The sequence below is a fragment of the Leptonychotes weddellii genome, chromosome 5 (assembly GCF_054177405.1).
Source record: "Leptonychotes weddellii isolate Sample4059 chromosome 5, ASM5417740v2, whole genome shotgun sequence".
Taxonomy (NCBI): Eukaryota; Metazoa; Chordata; class Mammalia; order Carnivora; family Phocidae; genus Leptonychotes; species Leptonychotes weddellii.
The window spans coordinates 68,630,315-68,649,945 of NC_138373.1; the positions used below are offsets into that span (position 1 = coordinate 68,630,315).

The 19,631-nt window shown below is 51.7% G+C and overlaps 1 protein-coding gene and 1 pseudogene across 2 annotated transcripts in view; both read left to right on the forward strand.

Annotated features, from left to right (window-relative positions):
* Positions 1-19,081, forward strand: part of NINJ2 (ninjurin 2) — a 75,380-nt gene extending 56,299 nt beyond the window's left edge. For both annotated transcript variants that reach the window (XM_006736022.3, XM_031030919.2), the window contains exons 2-4: positions 17,228-17,459; positions 17,971-18,155; positions 18,684-19,081. In XM_006736022.3, coding sequence (XP_006736085.2) covers positions 17,228-17,459; positions 17,971-18,137 — 399 coding nt within the window. In that variant the 3' untranslated portion in view covers positions 18,138-18,155; positions 18,684-19,081. The remainder of the gene's footprint in view (positions 1-17,227; positions 17,460-17,970; positions 18,156-18,683) is intronic.
* LOC115941868 (U4 spliceosomal RNA) lies at positions 13,512-13,583 on the forward strand (annotated as a pseudogene).
* Positions 19,082-19,631: the final 550 nt, after the last annotated feature.

Below are 19,631 nucleotides of genomic sequence, written 5' to 3' on the forward strand. Positions count from 1 at the left end.
GGGTAGCATGTAGGAAAGCCAGATTTGACACCATTCTGACTTCAAAGACCACATTTATATCCATTATAGATCAATGGAAAGTTCACCAAGAATGTGAACCAGATATGTGTTTGGCTCCAGCCTGGCCTTTAGTTTTCAGGAACTGTTGGCACAATGAGCAGAGCAGGAGAGGCAAGGGGATGACTTGGTAAAAATAGGGGTCTCTTTGCTGAAAAATGACAAGTTACTTCAGGTACCACACCTGCCACCCGCCAATTCAGTCTTCCAGAAGGCTCTTCTGTTACACTGAGGCTCAGGCCCTGCCCCCTCATCCCTGAGAAATTCTGGAGAAACACACTTGGCCTTCAGAGGCGGCTCCCACAAAGCCCAGCAGCGCCCCCAGCCCAGCTGCTCCATAAGATAAGACACCCAAGGGACTGGGGAAAGAAGCCAGCCTGGTGACGCCCAAGAGCTCCCTTGGTGACATCTGTCCCCAGCAGACACCATCCCTCCAGGGACTCCAGGTTCAGCTGAGAGGCCTCTGGTTTTAAGACCAGCTCTATGGAGCTCTCATAACACTGCCCTTCCAGAGCCTTCTGCAATCAAAATGGCCCCCAGCCTTCTGACCAAGCGTGCAGCCCAGTCAGCATTCAGTCCCGGGCAGGGGGTGGCGGTGGGAGGGTCCTGTCTTTCTTAGCAGTACTGAGCAAGAAAGGTTCTTGCCTCCAGAGTCAGCAGCCCCAGCCTGCTGACATGTGCGGGACTGGGCGCTGTGAGTGCGACGGAGCTATTTTTACCCCGCAGAGCGCTGTCAGCAGGCAGGAGGTGAGGGGTGATGCTGCAGGGGTTGAGAGCTGGGCACGGTGCCGCTTGAACCTTGCTGAGGGCTGGGGCCCCACCAGCCTGCAGAACCTAAAACCACCTTCACTGCTGGTTCACAAGAACCCTGGGAAGGTGGAGGGCCCTAACGACTGACCCTGGGAGCCATCACACCATTTTGAAAAGAGGCGTCAGGGGCGCCTGGGTGGCTCAGAGGGTTAAGCGTCTGCCTTTGGCTCAGGTCGTGATCTCCAGGTCCTGAGATCTCCACGTCGGGCTCCTTGCTCAGCGGGGAGCCTGCTTCTCCCTCTCCCTCTGCCTCTCCCCCGTTTGTGCTCGCGCTCTCTCTCAAATGAATAAATAAAATAAAATAAAAAAGAGGACCTCACGAGGACCTCTTTTTCTCACCACTTCGCTGTAATCTTGATCATAATGCATTATTCGCCACCTGCTTGGAAGAGGTATTGTCCTGGGTTATGCTCAGCAGTGAGCATCAGTCAGGGAGGACTTTTGGCCCGGACAGGCTTCCAAATGCCCTGCTGCAGTGGCCCCGGGCAGCCTGTTGTAATGGGCACTAGGCAAATAGACCCGTGCAGAAGGTTACCAGTGGTGCGCTCACTTTATGCAGGAGCCAGATTCCTGGAAAGTTGCCCTCAGGTTGAATCCTACTGGGGCAAGATTCCAGACTATGAATCCATGGGAGTTCCTGCCCAGCCAGACACACAGATGTCACCCTTTAATTAATTTTATCTTTCTGTCTCTAAATATTTTATCTACATTTAATTTTATATTTACTTCTGTTTTTCCTGATTATAAAAGAATGACCTTTTGGTTGTCAAAAATTCAAATTGAGGGGGCACCTGGCTGGCTCAGTTCGTAGAGCATCCAACTCTTGATCTCTGGCTGATGAGTTCGAGCCCCACCCTGGGTGTAGAGATTCCTTTAAAAATTCAAATTGGGGAAATGTATAACTTAGAAAGGGAAAGTCCTTATCGTGATACAAATTCCTTCCATATTTTTTCCTATGCTTATACAAATGTATAGTAATCTAAAACAGATACTCTGAATTTTTTGTTTAATTTGTATCAATATAGGTTCATAGTCATATTCATAATGACTTTTTCCTCCGTTTTATATATCCTGCCATATTTATGCATAAGAGTCTAACTCATTCTTTTTAAAGACATACATAGTATTTCCTCGTGTGGATGAAATGCACTCCAGAGAACATGTTCTATGAGAGAAACTCCCAGAAATGCACTTATTAGGTAAATGGATGAGAATATTTTAAATTTTAATAGATAATTGCCAAATTGTCCTTCAGAAAAGATTGTAGTAATCTGGGTACATCTGGTAGTAAATTACATTTACATTCCCACCAAGTGTATGAAAATGTTTGTTTATCCACATCATCACCAACATTGAATATTATCAGTCAGTTGAATCTTTGCCGCCAGTGTAATGGGGACACGCATTTTTCTGCATGGGTTTTTTTCTGTTGGGTTCACTTTAAAGACCTCTGTGTATATCAGAGAAATCAGTCCTTTGTCCCATGCGTTGCAGTCTTTTTTCTCATTTGTCTTTGTCTTCTGACATTTATGGTGGCAGTGCAAGCCGTGGCTAGCGCACGGGCTCTGACGGCTGACTCCAGCTTCCTCTCTAACAAGCTAGCCAAATGAACAGAATTGCGTTACTCAATCTCTGGCTCCCCGTCTGTAAACTGAGGAATCAGAACAGCACTTAGCTCATGAGATTGTTACAAGACTGACATGAGTGCAGGCATATAAAGTGCTCAGCCTAGTGCTTGCATGAAATAAGCACTATAGGGCCATGATGATGATGATGATGATGATGCATTCAAATAGTTCTAATTTTATGCAGTCAAATTTATTGATCCTTTATGGTTTCTGATCTCCTGTCATGATTATGAAGGCTTTTCTCCATCTAAGATTAGAAAAATACTCAGGGCACCTGGGTGGCTCAGTGGGTTAAACAATGGACTCTTGGTTTCAGCTCAGGTCATGCTCTCAGGGTCGGGAGATCAGGTCCCACTTTGGGCTCATGCTCAGTGTGGAGTCTTCTTGTCCCTCTCCCTCTCCCTCTGCCCCTCTCCCCACTCTCTCTCTCAAATAAATAAATAAAATCTTTTTTAAAAAGAAAGAAAAATATTCACCAAGGGTGCTATTGAAAAGAGTCTTTCTTTTTTTTTTTTTTTTTTTAAGATTTTATTTATTTATTTGACAGAGAGACACACAGTGAGAGAGGGAACACAAGCAGGGGGAGTGGGAGAGGGAGAAGCAGGCTTCCCGCTGAGCAGGGAGCCCGATGCGGGGCTCGATCCCAGGACTCTGGGACCATGACCTGAGCCAGAGGCAGACGCTTAACGACTGAGCCACCCAGGCGCCCCCGAAAGGAGTCTTTCAATATGAATCCCCCCTCCCCCATTTTGCTCTCTTGTAAATTAATTTGGCTGTTCGCATACCAGGATTTTTTTTCAGGAAGATAATTTAATTTAATTTTGCTTAAAATGGAGGCTAAAAGTCCAAAATCAAGGTGTCAGTGGGCCTTGCTCCCACCAAAGGCTCTAGGGAAGAATCCTTCCTTACTTCTTGTATCGTCCAGGGGATGTTAGCAATCCTTGGCATTCCTTGGCATAAGTCCAATCTCTGCCTCTGTCTTTACACGGCCATCTTCCCTCTGTGTGTCTAAGCCCCTGTTTTTTCTTCTCCCCCCACCCAGTTTTATTAAGAAATACTTGACATACATCTCTGTATAAGTTTAAGGCATACGGCATGGCATGATGGTTTGATTTATAATTATTGGGAGATGACCACCACAACAGGCTCAGCTAACATCCATCCTTCCCATGCAGTCTGTCTTGGTCTCTGTGGTGCAGGGGGGTGCTTCAGCTTTACCCCATGTCTTATTCTTGAATAGTTGTTAGCTGTTCTTCTTGTGAGAGGGAGTGAAGTCAGGAACAACCTAGATCACCATCTTGGTGACATCACTCCTCAGGAGTTTTTTAAAAGGGGAGACCTACAGCATTTAGAGTATGCGCAATGACCAGGTCGGGTTGTCATTATGGTGACTTGGTTTGGGGAATGGACTGTGCTAGCTTGCAGTTTTATGTCTAAAGAGTGGGCCTGGCAGGTCATACCACCCCTCCCTCATAAACTAAACAACTTCTACTTGTCAGAAGTGCCAGCTCCATGCCAAGGTCCCCACCCTGAAGGAGTTCACAGTCCAATGAGAGAACAGAAGAGTTATCAGAGGGAAGGTGTCATCAAAGGCCTTATGCTGAAAATAACACCCTTGATGGAAGGAAGAGCTTATTGGGTAGATAGCAAGGAGGGGGACAGAGGACATTCCAAACAGCGGGGACAAGACGTTCAGTCACTACTCTACAAATATGTACCTGCCTCCAAAGCATCAGACTCTCTTGCTACCACTGCACAAAGGCACAGAGATCGGGAGGACAACCTGTAGCATTGGAAAGAGGTGGGGGATGGAGAGTAGCTAGAGGCCAGATCACAGAGCATCAGACTCAGAATTCTTGTCCCAGTTCTAGAACTTCACTAGTCAGGTAGCCTTAAGAAAGTGGCTTCCCTCCTCTGGGGCTCATTTTGCTGGTCCTTAATGTGCAGCCTCAGCTTATGTCCTTAGGCAGCTATGGAAATTCTGTAAGATTACGCATGTGTAAACATTCTGTCCCGTGCAAAGTAAATATTTGACACCCTTAGGGCACTTTGAGACGCTAATTAATAACTGGAGTGTTTCCTACCTAGGGGGCTTCGCTGTGGGTTCAGCCTGTCTGCATTCCCTGGGGGCTCCTGCACCTGCTTCCAGCTGGATCCCAACCTCCTTGTCCACAGCCCGCCCTGGTTTCCTGAGTCCTGATTCCTGCCTCTCCTAGTCTTTTTGTTGACCCAGGTCCCGACTCCAATAGTCTTTGACCCTGACAAAGATACTCCACAGGAAGGTCTGAGCCTCCTCCCCTGATAGGTTGTAGCAGATTAGTATTTGCCCCCGCCCCCCCTTCCCCCGCCCGGTACCTACTGTGTCCCTTTGGCCTGTTTTTCCCAGACATTTGTATAGGCACCTCTCCATCTCTGGCAATTCTACCATCTGCCCATGAATAAGCGTTAAAGACATGCAGGTAGGGCAGATGAGCATCTTCCAGCCAGACCTCAACTTCTCTCCACACCACTAGAGCCCAGTGAACTGCATCCTCTTAGAGGTCTGAAGACCACTGCAGAATGCAGCACCCTGCAATCTTAGTCCTGTGCAGAGAGCACTGAAAGGTACCTGGCCAGTAGGGAAAGGGCCCTTGATAGGAGTTAGGGAAACTTGTGCTCCACTTGCAGCCCTGTCTAGTTGTGGGAACTTGGACAAGTCCCTTGCCTGCTCTGGTCTTCAGTTTCCCCGTTTATACAACGAGAGGGCTGGCCATAGGGCTGTCCTGTTACAGACAGACGTTTGCAGGGTTTGAAGTTGAATGTCTTTGGGTGGGGCTGCACTTCCCAGTGAGAAGCATTTCCCACCACTTTTACCACTGAAGGCATCTGAATTTGTGTTCTTTGCTGCTCCCCAATCCTGGCTCTTGGGAAAGGAGCCAACAGCCCCTGGCCTTTTTGGCACCATTATTTAAGAGGCAGAACACTGCACTGGCTACCAAAGGGAAGAGGTACGTACAGAACAGATCAGGCTAAGTTACCTCACTTTTTGGAGGTCAACCTTGACCCAAGATGCAAACAGTGAAGCAGTCACTGGGTTTCCCAAGGCCTGTGGTCCTCATGGCAACAAGAAATCTTTCATCCTTTTCTCCCACACTTACTAGGAGGCTGGCCTGGCTTCACAGGACCTGCTCAGAAGGACCCAGCACCACAGAGGGTCCCCACTTGGTTTAGTGCTCTGCTGACGCCATCTTGAAATTCTCAATAATTTTGAACTTGGGTCGCCACACGTCCATTCTGTACTGGGCCCAGCAAATTACTGTGGGCTATATTATACCCATTTGGCAACCTTTTATCATGTGTCTACCAGTCTCTCCCATTAGGGTACTGGTTCCTAAGACAGACTCTGTAATCACCAGAGGAAGAACATTCTGAAGGATTTTTCTTACCCTTCAAGGTCCAGCTGAGATGGCATTGAAGCCCATGAGGTCTCCTCTGATGTCCCCAGTGGATGCTCTCCTACTTTCCCACTTTGTCTTTATCTCACATGGCACCCATCCCTCTCTACAATTTATCACAAACTCCCTGTCGGAATGAGTCATCTCCACAGTATGCCCTCTGTGCTTTGACTTGCCCCCAGTAGATGCTCAGTAAGTGTTTGCTGACTGACTGGAGAGCAAACAGAGCTATCTCCTCGGTACAGAGTACGGAGCACTGCACACAGTGGGTGCTCAGTGCTGCTGACTCATCCATGGAGTAGGCCAGGTAGTTACACCCCATGGCCAGGCCTCTGTGAGGCTACACGGTGAGGCTAGAACCCACGAGGTCCAGAGCGGGACTGCCCAGTTACAGGGTCTCCTGGTGGGGAGGTGGGAGCAATTTATCCCCTACCCACCCCTGCTGTTCCGAAGTGCCCGCAGGCGCCATTGTATTAAGAACCCCAGACATTTGCAAAGCACTTCAGAGTTGGCAAGCTACTTTCATAGACATTATCCTCAAACCGTCCTGTAAGTGAAGACAAACACTTCAGTACCAATGATGTGGTGGTTGTTTCAACATTTTTTTCTTTTACTGTTCATTGTTCGTTTTCTTTTGCTGTTCATCTATGTTCATTGAGGAAAAATAAGAAAATGCAGAGAATGCAAAAAGGGAAAGAATACTAGAGATGACACTGTTCATATTTAGTCCATAGTGTCTTAGATTCACCTAAAAATAGGATAGCACTGTTTCGCAATCACGTGATTCCCATTTTTCACAGGTGGCTAACGGAGGTCCCGGGGACCCATAGCGATTGAAGGGCAGCACTGAAGCCTGACTCCAGGGGTCCTCAGAGGCCAGTATCCATATCCTGGAACCCAGCTGCTGTTCCAACTCCAAAGGGGCCAGAGAGATTGATTGCCCCTATTTGATGGCTGTTAGGAAAGGAACCCCAGCAACAAAGTGATTGCCTTATTGGGCTGAGGGGAAAAGACACCAAAACTGTCCCGGTGCCCCACAGTTCAGCAGGGGTGAGGCTGGGCGGGGCCCGGTGGCCCCGGAGCTCCTACCGCTGCAGAAGTGGACTTTGCCTTGCGGTAAACAGTCCCAGGGATGACCCGGGTCGGCTCTCGGGCAGGGGGCCCAGAGGAAGCAGGTGCCAAGTGGCAGGATCGAGCCCATATACGACTGACCCCAGAGAGCAACTGGATATCTGTTTGGTAGCCTTGACCAGCCCGTGCTCTTTGTATCTTTAGAAAGGGAGCGAGGGACAGTGGTGACCCAGCAACCCCCTCATTGCCCTGGGGCATTGCCCCGGGCTGTTGAAAGGGTCCTTCCAGGCTGGGTCTGGGCCCACGGCTCAGGGCAGGGCTAGCCGGCTTGCCTGCCTGCCCTTCCTCCCCCCTCCTTCCTTTCTTCTTCCTTCCTTCCCCAGCACACACTACCGGTCAGATACTGTGTCCGGCACCAGAGGAAAGGCTTCCTCAGAGATCCGGCCTTCCAAAGCTAGACAAGAGGCTTACAGAACAACACAGTGGTTAAGAGTTAGAGCTCTAGCCTCAGACAGACCTGGCTGTCTGTCTGGGTTCAAATTTGGACTCCGCTCTCTCTAGCTCTGTGACCCCACGCACGTTACCTAGTCCCTCCGAGCCTGCGCTTCTCCCATAAGGCTTCTACAAGAAGGGAGAAGATGCATAAAAACACTCAGAAGAGTGACTGGGACGCGGTGAGTTCTGAACAGATGCAGCTATTAAGAGAGAAGCTGTGAATCTGGAAAACTTCTGGAGTTTGGGCCGTTTAACATGTTCAGCACCCACGGTGAATCTAGTTCTAGAGCATATCGGGGGGCTGGGTGAGAACCAGCCTGGACCCACTGGACATTTTTGCCAAGGGTTTGGCAGAGTTTGGCAGAGGTTCATTCCTTCCACATCTGTAGACTGGACCATGCTCTAGCTCCTCACAATGGGGGGGGGGGGGTCCTCTCATTCTACAAAGGAGGAAGCTGAGAAAAAGGGAGGTTCCAGGACCGGCCCCAGGCCACAGAGAGAAAAAATGGCAGCCAGGCTCAGTTCCGATCCAAGCTCAAGGCCAACCATTTCCCCAGCCCCTGGCCCATGGCGTCAGAGCCCTCGCTCAGAGTGCAGGAGTTGGGATGGTGAGAATGTGTGATTTTGCACCTCCCTTCCACATTCAGATCCTGAGGACGGAAGGGAGAGCAGGTGTGAGACGCCAGGCGAGGTCTGCGGGGTCTGCAGGGCCTGATGGCAGAGCGGGGCTCCCGGGGCTCGGGCTGCAGCTCTCCCCGGCAGGCTGGCAGGCCAGAAGTGAGGCCGCCACCTCTTTGGACTGGGTGACGCCGTCAGGGGGCAGTGACGCAGGGCTGGCGGACCCCTGATGGGGGATTCCACCCTGGCTGGGGTCCCTGGGACTCTGCTCCGGGGACTCCTGTCTATCCTGATCGCATCTGCTTCTGGGGCTGCAGTGAGTGTAACAGCATCATTCCCTGCCGGCAGCCGGTCTCATCTATGCCAGGACCCAGGCACTGCGACCGCAGGGACAGTAGACACACACACGCACGCACACACACACACACGGGTGTGCGCTAAAGCTGTAGGGAGGACGGAGGGGGTCAGGAGTTGACATGCCCATGTAAGGGGCTCCACAGAAGAGAGAAACCTGGGGAGCACAGCTCACCATGCTTCTGCCTCTCAAGCCCCATCTGAATGAATATGGGGTGACAAGTGCATCATTCGTTCATTCAGCCTGCCGGGCTACAGCAGTGAACAAGACAGAGTCCTCGTTCCCATGAGGTTGATCTGCTGGGGTGGGATTGAAAAGGTCTTTTTCATCTCCTGGCTTCCCCCCCTTTATACACTTTATTCTCTGCTAAGCCTTGTCATTTTAGGGGATTAGGAGAAGAGGGATATGGGGAAGACAGGGATCTCTGCTGTCTCCTAGATGCCTGGCACATGATGGAGCTGCACGTCAGGCTCCCTGCTCAGTGGGAAGTCTGCTTCTCCCTTTCTCTTTCTCCCTCTGCCCCTCCTCCTGCTGTGTGCACTCTCTCTCAAATAAATAAAATCTTTTTTAAAATGTATAATCTAGTGAGGACCTTAAAAACTCGCACACACCGTCATGTGGAATGTTGATATTTTGCTTTATGATTCATGCCAATGCTTCCAGGGACTATATGGTGTCGTGGGTAAGCACCCAGGCTCCAGAGCCTGCCTGGGTTCAAATCCCAGCTCTAATACTTAGCAACTATGTGAGCCCGGGCAAAATTACTGGATCGTTCCTAGTCTCGATTTTCTCCTCTGTAAGATAGGTGTTGTTAAAAGCATCCAGTCACAGAAACAATACGCAAGGGTCCAGCACCGAGCTTAGAGGACAGTAAGCACTAACTGTGGCAATTTGGTAGCATGGTGTAGACCAGTGGCCCTCCAGCTTGAGCTCGTGGGAGAATCCCTTGAAAACACAGATTGCTGGGTTCTGCCCCCCACTTTCTGATTCAGTAGGTCTGGGCTGGACCCTGAGAATTTGCATTTCTCACAAGTTCCCAGGCGCTGCTGCTGCTTCCCCAGGCACCACTGTGCAAGAACCACCCGTATCGAAGAGAGAACATCGGTTTAGGATTTTGACACTAGGACCATCCCGTTGTATACGGGGGCTTTGGGCAGATGATTTCGTAGAGCCTCGATGACTTCACCTATAAAACGGGACTGTTACCACACACTTCTGGGTTGAGGGGGTGTCTGGCCTACAGCATTATCATTATTATTGTTCACATTTTAGCTCAATTTCTTGGCCCTTGAAAGACGAAGAGGCTTGCAGTGAGTGGAGATGGGTGGGGTAAGTCTGGGGAATGCTGTGGAGAACCCCAAAGTCAAAGTGGGGCCTAGAGCAAATGCCAGATGGGTCTGGAAGCCCCAGAGCAAAGTGCTAATTCAGAAAGTACTCTCATTGAGGGCATTGGGAGAGAGAGCAGAAAAATTCTTTGGAAATTTCTATGTGGCAAAGCCATGATTAACTTTGGATCCTAACTGAGATGACAGTGTTTCCTGAAAGCCACTGACAAGGTGACCTCTTCCAGGGAAGGTGGAAAATCCTTCCTAAGAAAGAGCAAACAGGCCCCATGGGGTTCCTATCACAACCCCTATGCCTTCCTGTCCCTCCCTGCACACTCTCTTCCTTTTATATATAGCCCCCTTTTGTTAGAAAGCAACCCTGTCACCTCCTGAACTCACAGAGGGATCAAAAGCACTTGGGCTCCTGGCCCCAGGCAGGTGGAGCTAACCCGGGGCTCCCGGAGCTATTTCCTGGAGTGGGGGGCCCTGGTGGACAACAGTGGTACTGCAGACCTTCCCGCTTAGGGTAGAGGGGGCTCTGCCCACGTGGCCGGTGTTCCCGCTCTAAAGCCCGGGTTTGCAGCCTGGGCCAAGGGCTGGAGCTTCTCAGCAAGCCTGTGCCCAAGGCTTGGAGATTTCTGGGTCAGTTGGGTATTATTACCGGAAGAGCATGCAAGACACCTGACCCGAGGTGGTTTAGAGACCGTTGATTTCTAAGAGTGAAATCCACTGCTCTTGGCACGGCCAAGCCCTCAGTCAGAGCGCCTGCCCCAGACGGAGGCCACAGGGGTCTGGGCCTTCGCAGGTTTTGGCCTGAATATCAGTGGCAGCTTCCAATCTGAGTCATTCACTCCCTGAGGCTGGATACCAGCCAGGGGGAAAGGGCTATCCCTGATCGGGGGCTTTTCTTTTAAAGGCAGATTCATTGTCCAAACACTACCCCCTTCGCCCAGAAGTCCTCGTGTGCAAAATCTCACCCTCAAACAGCAGTTCTTTTTACCTTTTCAGAAAAAAAGCTCTTTCAGAAAAGAAGTTCAATGTTATCATCCTTTACTGTGCTTTGAATGCGAGCAAGTCACCGAGCTAGGCACTGAGGGGACCCAGGTATACTGAAGATGAAATCCCTATAGTAAAGTAGGTGGCTGCAGGTGCCGTCTAGAGAGGTCTCAACAAAGCCTAGGCCAGTACGGAGCCCGGCAGCCTTTGCCCAGGGTCTGGGCAGAGCGTGCCCAGGGACAGGTTCTAGAAGGGAGGGGAGGCTTGTGGGGTGGAGAGGGCTTGGGAAAGAAAGGCCTTTCGTCCTAGAGCCGAGCCGGAGCAGGCCGGGAAGGGTGGGGTGTGTTCAGGGAATAGTGAGTAATCTGGCGTGGCCCAGGGCTGCTGAGCGTCGCTGCGCCTGGCACGGGCCGAGTGAGCGATCATAAGTAAAGGTTAGCTCTCTGCCCCCTCCTGGGCTAGAGAGACGGTAGACAGAGGCCAGCTGCGAGGGCCTGCCCACTGGGTCCCAGCAGAGACCTCAGAGACCCAGCATAGGCGGGCTTGTCGGAGAATTTCCCTCCCTGACAGATGAGCCTGGGGCAGCTCGAAGGTGAGGCTCCCTGGGGTGAGGACAGAGGTTGCGGAGTGGGCCGAGAGGGGCATTTCAAAGACCCTAGAGGTTGCTGGGAAGACGAGCGATGCCTTCCTTCGAAATTTGGGCTGGGACAGGCCCTGAGTCACAACATATTATTTAAAACACCTCTAGGCCCACAGGTGCAAGTATAATCCCGAGTGGGAGAGATTGCTCTCTCATCTCTTGGAATACTTTACAGTTTTCAAAGCCCACTCACCCACTTTATCTCATTGATCTTTTTAACAGCAGCTTTGTGCTAAACAGGGCAGACATTACTCCCATTCCACAGATGGAGAAGCTTCTACTTTGTTTTAACCATTGGCCTTGTTACAGTGAATGTTTGTTTTTGTCTCATATTTTTTATTATTATTATTATTTTTAAAGATTTTATTTATTTATTTGACAGAGAGAGAGACAGCGAGAGAGGGAACACGAGCAGGGGGAGTGGGAGAGGGAGAAGCAGGCTTCCCGCGGAGCAGGGAGCCCGATGCGGGGCTCGATCCCAGGACCCTGGGATCATGACCTGAGCCAAAGACAGACGCTTAACGACTGAGCCACCCAGGCGCCCCTCAAATTTATTATTATTTGTTAGATAGTTCAAACATTTAAATGGTTCAAAATTCAAAAGGTATGGATACAAGTCTCTCTCTCAACCCTACCTTCCCCCCTGCCTGGGTCACCTCTTGCCAGTTTGAACCCAAACCTTTTGACCTTGAGGCTAGTACCCTCAGGGACACTGCAGGCTCAGGAAAGCCTAAAGGCAAGTTTCACTTGCTAAGGGTGTTTTACCTCCTCTTAGCAAGGGTGAATATGTATCCTTGGGGACAAATTGTCTTCTTTCCTTTAGAAAGATCCACATCTTTAATTTTCCAACCTAAACTGCTTGGAGGCAGGGAGGATGCCTTCAGCTTCTGGGAGATGGTGGAGTGGGGATTAACATTATAGGGTCTGGCACATAGAAAACTGGGATACAAACTGTGCTGTGTGACCTTGCGCAAGTTGCTTGGGCTCTCTGAGCCTCCAGTTTTTCAACTACAAAGATCATGCCCTCACCAATTTCCCAGGGTTCTTGTGAGGACTCAGTAAGATGACTCATGTCCCACGTTCAACCCTGTGCCAGGCGCGAGGTATGCACTCTGTCAGTGGGAGCAGGGAACTGAGTTTGTGCACAGTACGACAAACCCTAGGCACCCTTTCCCAAACTTAATTCTGACAGAGGGCTAGGGATCTTGGGAACCTAATTAAAGGCACATTGACATAGTAGGCCACCCCAATCCAAACACTTGAGCAAATCATTCTTCCTGGGCTGGGATCCACCCTTTCCCAAACCAGCCTTCCAAAGGTCTGGCTCATCCCCATCTGCTTTTCAGGAGAGGCCTGGCCTTTCTGGATAGTCAGTCATTTTGAGACCAACAGAAGGGCCAACGGGCAAGGGCTCCTCTGGGCCTCTTTTGTCTGTAGCCTTGAGTACGAGCGGATACACAGGAAGATGATACACACATACGGCTTTTCTCAGGGCTGACAGTAATGACTCACTGGAGGGTCACCAATGCCCTTGAGCTGCCTGGGGCAAAGTGACTCACTGGATCTGCCTCTGGGCCTTGCTCCACAGCTGCCTGGCCTCTGCCTCTCGCAGGGGAACGTCCTCAACCCCTGAGACTCTCAGACACGGGCTTCCCCACTCCTACCTCACTCTGTGTTCAGAGGGACCCTCCACACCTCACAGATGAGAAAAGCAGCCCCGTGGTGGCGATCGGCTTGCTCATACCATCAGCTTGTAGCAGACCCAGGATTTGAACCCAGGGCCCGGGTGCCCTCTGTGATACCCCCCTGGCTGCCACAAGGCCCTGCCTCCCAGCCTGCTCCTTCTCCGCAGGGCACTCCCTGCCGGCCTCAGGCTCCAGGTCCTGAACACGCCATGGCTTTGGGGTGGGACCGTTACTTACCCCTTTGAAGTCTTGTTTCTATGAAAGGACAGAATGATCTCTTGGAGCCTGTGGTTCCCACTGACCATGATGTCAGTTAACAATGTAAAAATGTGTTTACTTTTCTGTTAAAAGAGGCATTCCTTTCCTATCCGACTCCAGTTTTGAAAAGCAACAGAAGAGCTTTGCACAGTGGCAGTATCGTAGCCAATGAGGTTTATCCGAGGCGTGATTATTGCTAATTGAAAAGCAACAGAAGTGTAGGTCAACAAGGATGAAGGGACACATAATTGTCTGGCCGAACAATGGAGCAATCGGTGACTTCCGGGGATGGAATCCACACCAGCCTAGGGAGCTGGGACCTGGCAAGACAAGCAGGGTGACAGGGAAGTCTGAGGGGAAACAAGAGGGAAGGACAAGGAAGAGAGAAGAAATGATCGTGCTGCGGCAGGCCCAGGAGGCGGGCAAACCGGGAAACCTACGGAGTGGATCTGGGCTGTCCCCCAAGCCCCCGGCTCCATCCCTCCTCAGCAAAACCATGCCCTCTTGGTGTCCAGAACCATGCGGTGCTCCAGCATGGGACTCTGGATCCACCCCCACCTGCCCCCACGCCCACCCCTGCTCCAACTTCCTACCAACCCCAACTCTCTTGGTGTTCAGGTGTCATTGGCTGGCCGGGTTTTGATGTGTCGCCTTTCCCACAGGTATCCGCATTTTAAACAGGGACTCTGGAATCTCTGGTCCCGCCTGTCCTCAGGTAGAGGCGGAGGAGTTGAGTGGGGTGGGATGGAATAAGACAGAAGATCCTGAGAGGGTCATGGAAAGACAGATCCCAGCCTGAAGGAAAACATAAGAGCTTGGAGTTCTCTTTCCTTTGGGGAGAAACAAAGACGGAATGAGTTCCGTCTCCCCATAGCCTCCCCGGCTCCAGAGATGGGATTTTCCTCTTCTGCCATAGATGTGGAAACTGAGGCCCAAAGCGCCAAGCGCCGAGGCAGAACGGGGCTCAAAGGCTGAGAGTGCTAACCCCCAGGCCCTGCTCTGAGGAGCCAGATGAAAGGGGCCAGAAGCTGGGGCGAGGGCATGTGGGTTGGAGGGAGGGGAGGCTCGGGCAGACAGGCCTTGCAGGCTGCAGCAAGGGGCCAGGGGCCGCCCCTGGCCAAGGCCAGAGGAGGGAACAGGCAAGAGCCAGGGATTCCCAAGTCCCGAGAAATATAAATGACTCACGCTGGGTGGCTCTGCAGGCCGGCCCAGCCCAGCCCACATTCCCGGGCCTTTGTTCCCAGCCAGCCTGGGCCCGGCCTTAAAGGGACAGCTCCTAGGGCCCCAGCCAGGCCACCCGGCGCCACCCCACCCTCCTCTTTAATCCCGACCCTTCGCGGCGTTGCTCCTGGACTCCGGGCTGTGGGTAAAAAGGGTGCCATCCCGCAGGATTTAGGGGTTCATCCAGTTGAATCCTCAAGCTGTAAGGAAGGGCCGTCAGGTCATTTCATCCATTCCTCTGCCTCTGCCCCTAAACTGGCCAAGAAGGATTAAGAAAATCCTTGTCCTGCTTTGAAAAGATGTTACCACGAGGGGACCCTTTTCAAAGCAACTTCTTCCTGAGTCTCAAAGCATCTCCCCTCTAACACCATCCCCCAGGCTGCAGTGTGGGCTAGAGGCCCCTCTCCCGGGAGGAAGGGGGGGAGGAGGAGTGGGCAGCGGGTGTCTCTGTTATCGCCCCACCCCACCCCGGGCCCTGTCAGTATTGGTTTTTCCTTGAGCTCTCATTTGACGCACGTGTTTGCTGGGTTTGGGGTTGGCCCAGCCAGACTTGCGAACCCGGCTCCCCGTGCTGGGCCTCCGAGGGCTCCGGTTCCGGGCCAGTCCGGTCCTGCCTGCGGATTCCTCAGGGGGGAAACACCGTCCCGGCGCCAGCACCCCCGGGGTGCCCCCAGGAACTTCTTTGGACCTCGTACGCCACCATGTGGACACTCTGGGGATCGGGAGCCCTCTGCGGCTTCGAGGGGGCACCCTGCGGCCGTGCCCACCGCCACCCAACCAGACACTGAAAAAGCATCCTTAGCTAGAAAATAGCCCCGAATTAGCACAAGTCAAAATAAGAGCAGGCCCTAGGTTAGAGAGGAAAAGATAGGCCTGTACCCTCTTCTGCTCACTTTGATTCATACATCCTCTATGAAACAAGGGCTTTCTTAGAGCCGTTTAACAACAGAAGCCTAGCAGCTCTGTTAAAACTTAGAGCAGAATTTTTTGTTAAAGCTTGGGAAGATCTTTGTGTCCCCAAGTAAACCACCCCCTCTATCCCCCAGCCCCTCACACACTTTTTGGGCAATGCTCAGAACACAACACTAGAGCTTTGGGTTTCAGGTTTGGTCCACTGTTCATAGGCAGATTTTAAAAGAAGGGGTCTCCTTTGATGCTTACGCAGTAATTTCAAAGTTTCTCAGATCTTGAACTGAGAGCCGGCTTTGGAGGGAGCAGAAAGTGCAAAGCCTCTAGCTACCAGGCATAGTGGGGGGTGGGAAAGGGGGAGGAGGAGTGGGTATGGCCTACGGGAAAATCCATGGGCTGGGAAGCCTGCTCACAGTTGTTCCCCACTCAGAAGCACTTTGAACTGTGATGAGGCCTGGGGGCTGCTCCACAGACTCTGTCACTTAATAAGTGTCCTTTGTACCCAGGACAAACCTGTACCAAATGGGCTAGAACCACAGGCTGTAGCTTTGAGGTCTTTGTGAGGTACTGGCCTTCGCATCCCTGGCCCTAACCAACCAGGCCAGCGGGCTCCAGATAAACCCAGCATCCAGAAGGAGCTTCCAGAACCCTCTGGGACCTGCCCCATCCACCCAACCATCCATCCACCCCCCCACTCAATAGATAACTTCTGTGGTCATCTGTGGGGTCAGTTTCCCTACCTCCAGGCTGTGACATCTTTCAAAACTCCCCCTTCCTCTCCTTTCTCACTTGTCCCTTGCCATCCCGACCCCAAATCAGATCGTAATCTTTCAATGGGTCTCCCTGCTTCTGGGCCCTCCTGGGCCAATCCATCCTGAGTACCACTCCTAAATTAATCTCCCTACAACATACCCAAGTTCTCTTGAGTGACTGCAGATTGCCTGCAGCATCTGGTCTGAATTTCTGCGCCCAACCCAGAGGCCCACTCCTTATGTTCTGTATCGTCACTCCGTCTTTCAGAGTTGGTGACTTCTTGAGAATACAAGCTATGTTTTATTTTTCAAAATCAAATCAAATGTAAATTACATGTCAATAAATCCTAGCCAAATAATAATTTAAAAAAAAACCAAATTAAATGAGGTGCTTTTTACTAGTACGCATTGCCGTATGCATCCATACACGCATCCAGACATGCATTGTGATGAGCAGGCTGTGGTCTCGGTGCCCTTGGCCACGGGGCTGAGTGGGATCCAAACACAGCTCCTGACCCATTTGCTAAGCTGTGCACCCCGCCTTGGGGCCACATCATTTTGGGAGAAGAGATGCCTTTCCCATTCCACCCAAGCCTAGAAGCTCCTCCTATTGTCTTTGAGATACCTTCCTCACAGAGGAAAATCGACAGGCCTGAGGCCAGGCCTGGCTCAGGCAAAATGGAGAATGAAATGAGGGTGGTACCTCTTACAAGCAGCTGAGAACTCCTCCCCACCGCCCCCTCCCCTTCTTCAGATAGATGTGGGAGACCCTAGGGAAACATAAAAGACAACATACCATCATTTCAAAGTTCAAAGGTCCGTAAGGGCTTTCTAGTCCAACTCTTTATTCTTTCAGGCCATAAAACTGAGCAGGGTGTTACTTGTCCTCAGCTCGAAAGCTCTCTCCTCTCTCTAGTCTCGACTGCTTCCCTTCGGGAGCCTCCTAGGTCAGCCTGCGCTTTCTCTATTACAGCCTGGGAACCCCAACCCCGGGAGGAGCCAGCCCATCAACCTGAACCACTATGCCACTAAGAAGAGCGTGGCAGAGAGCATGCTGGACGTGGCTCTCTTCATGTCCAACGCCACGCGGCTGAAAGCAGTGCTGGAGCAGGGACCATCCTCCCATTACTACACCACCCTCGTCACCCTCATCAGCATCTCTCTGCTCCTGCAGGTGGTCATTGGAATCCTCCTTGTGGTCATCGGTGAGGACCCTAGGCCTGGAGTGGGCCTCAGTGGCCCCTGGTGGGAAGAAAAGCCCCGACTGCTTCTCTGTGCTCCCTCTGCTTTTGCCCACGCCAACGTCTCAACCGTCTGCTAACCTAGTGGTAGCCCTCCGCACCTACAAACGCCCAGCTAACAACTACACAGTGAGAGCAGGCTCCCTGTCCTACCTCCTGGTCTCCCACATAGTGGTCCCTCCACGATACCTGCTGAATGACTCTCTTCACTTACTTGTAGCAGAGGTCCTTATGGCCTTTTGTGTGAGCATGTATCCCCACTCTTAAGACCCGGTATAAGTGCCCAAATCCCGATTTCTTGAGGTACAGTGTGGATGCTGGCGCACTGGTCAGTGAGGGAGAATATCCCTCAGCCCAATGCCTACCACCTCGCTTGCCTTCTGCCACACGGGTCGGGTCTCCGAGGTGCGCGAGGGAGGTTTCGGGCTGTGGCCCCACGCTGAGACTTTGCCCCCCACCCCCCACTGGTCCGCAGCGCGCCTGAACCTCAATGAGGTGGGCAAGCAGTGGCAGCTGAACCAGCTCAACAATGCTGCCACCACCCTGGTCTTCATCACGGTCGTCATCAACGTCTTCATTACGGCCTTCGGGGCACACAAGACGGGCTTCCTGGCTGCCAGGACCTCAAGGAATCCCCTCTGAACACAGCCTGGGATCCAGGTGAGGGAGGAGGGGAGGGCCCTGGGGCCGAGGGCCCCAAGTGACCCTTCTCCCAGCTCTGGGGGTTTGGGGTAGGAGCAAGATCTTTGCAAGGAACAGGGACAAGATAGATCTGAGGCAAGGAGGGGGTCTGAGAGAAGAGCTTGGATCCGGGCCCAGAAAGGCCCCTCCTGCTGCTAACGGGGGACTTTTCCTCAGCAGTCAGGCTGGGGTTCTATAGCCTGGGATGGGTGGGAGGCAGTGTGGTTAGTGCTTGGCTCTGCTCCTCTGGCAAGAGGAAAGATGCAGTCTGGGATGTCTCCCTGGCACTGCCCAGCAGCCCTTGCTACTCGAACTGCAGTCCGTGGACCAGCAGCAACACCAGCTGGAACGTTGCAGGCAACGTGGCATCTCCAGCCCCACTTCAGATCTCCTGAATGGGCACCTGCATTTGAAAAAGGTTGCTAGGGGAATTGTGTGCACAGTGAAGTCTGAGGACCGCTGGTCTGGCCTGCCCACCTCACCGTCTCTTCTCTGCTTCCTCTACAGGTCGCAGGTCTGGAACAGCTTCCGCCTCTTTCCTCTCCGCTCTGCTAGGCTGATGGGCACTTTCCACAGCCCCTGGGAGAGCTCCGAGAAGGGCAGTGGAGATGCCCTTGCTCCCTACCCAGAGCATCTTAATGAAGACGTGCTATTTTACTGGTCTAAGTGAATCCCATCTTGGTCTGAGTCCTGAGCTCAGACTGGGGTACTGCCGACCTTGCTTTCTGGTAGCATCTCCCGCACCTAAGGCGTGTCTACCTAAAGCCAAGCCTGCCCAGCTTGAGGACTTCTTAGTCCACCTCATTCCTTCTCTCTGACCTATCCATTCCCTCGGCTCCAGTCCTCAGTTTTCCCTTTTTGTAAAATGGAATGATCTCTATCTATAAAGTTTTCTGCCAATCCACTATGAGTCAATCTTTATGCATCCGGGCTACACTCTGGATGCCCTCTCCAGCTGTGTTCTGGAAAGGGCTTGACTCCCTCTTCTCTAGATCCTGCTCTGAGTCAACTTTCCTGGCTCCATATGCCTTGAGCTAGTTACCATCTGCTACATAAATGGCAGATTAGTTAATTCTGGATTGATCCATGTATATGCACAATCCTTTTTGAGAACCTGTCATAAACCTATCCTAGCTTTCAAATTAGCACCTTCCCTTGGCGTGTGCTTAAGGCATACAAACTCATTTTGATCTTTGCCTTGGCCAAATAGAATGAGCAAGATAAATTTGTACCTGTAAAGCATCAACCGGGCATCCCTAGCTCAAACAGAAATGATTTTTAGATTGTCTGCTACTTTACCAGGGCTCCCCAAACCATCCTAGCCGTGTCTAGCTTTCTTCCCCCAGGGCTTCCATCAACCCTTCTCTACTGGAACCACCAATCTGCACTAACCTGCTGAGCAGAAAATGCCCAGTCTGCTCTCAGACGGTGAACTCCTCAGGCAGCTCCCTACAG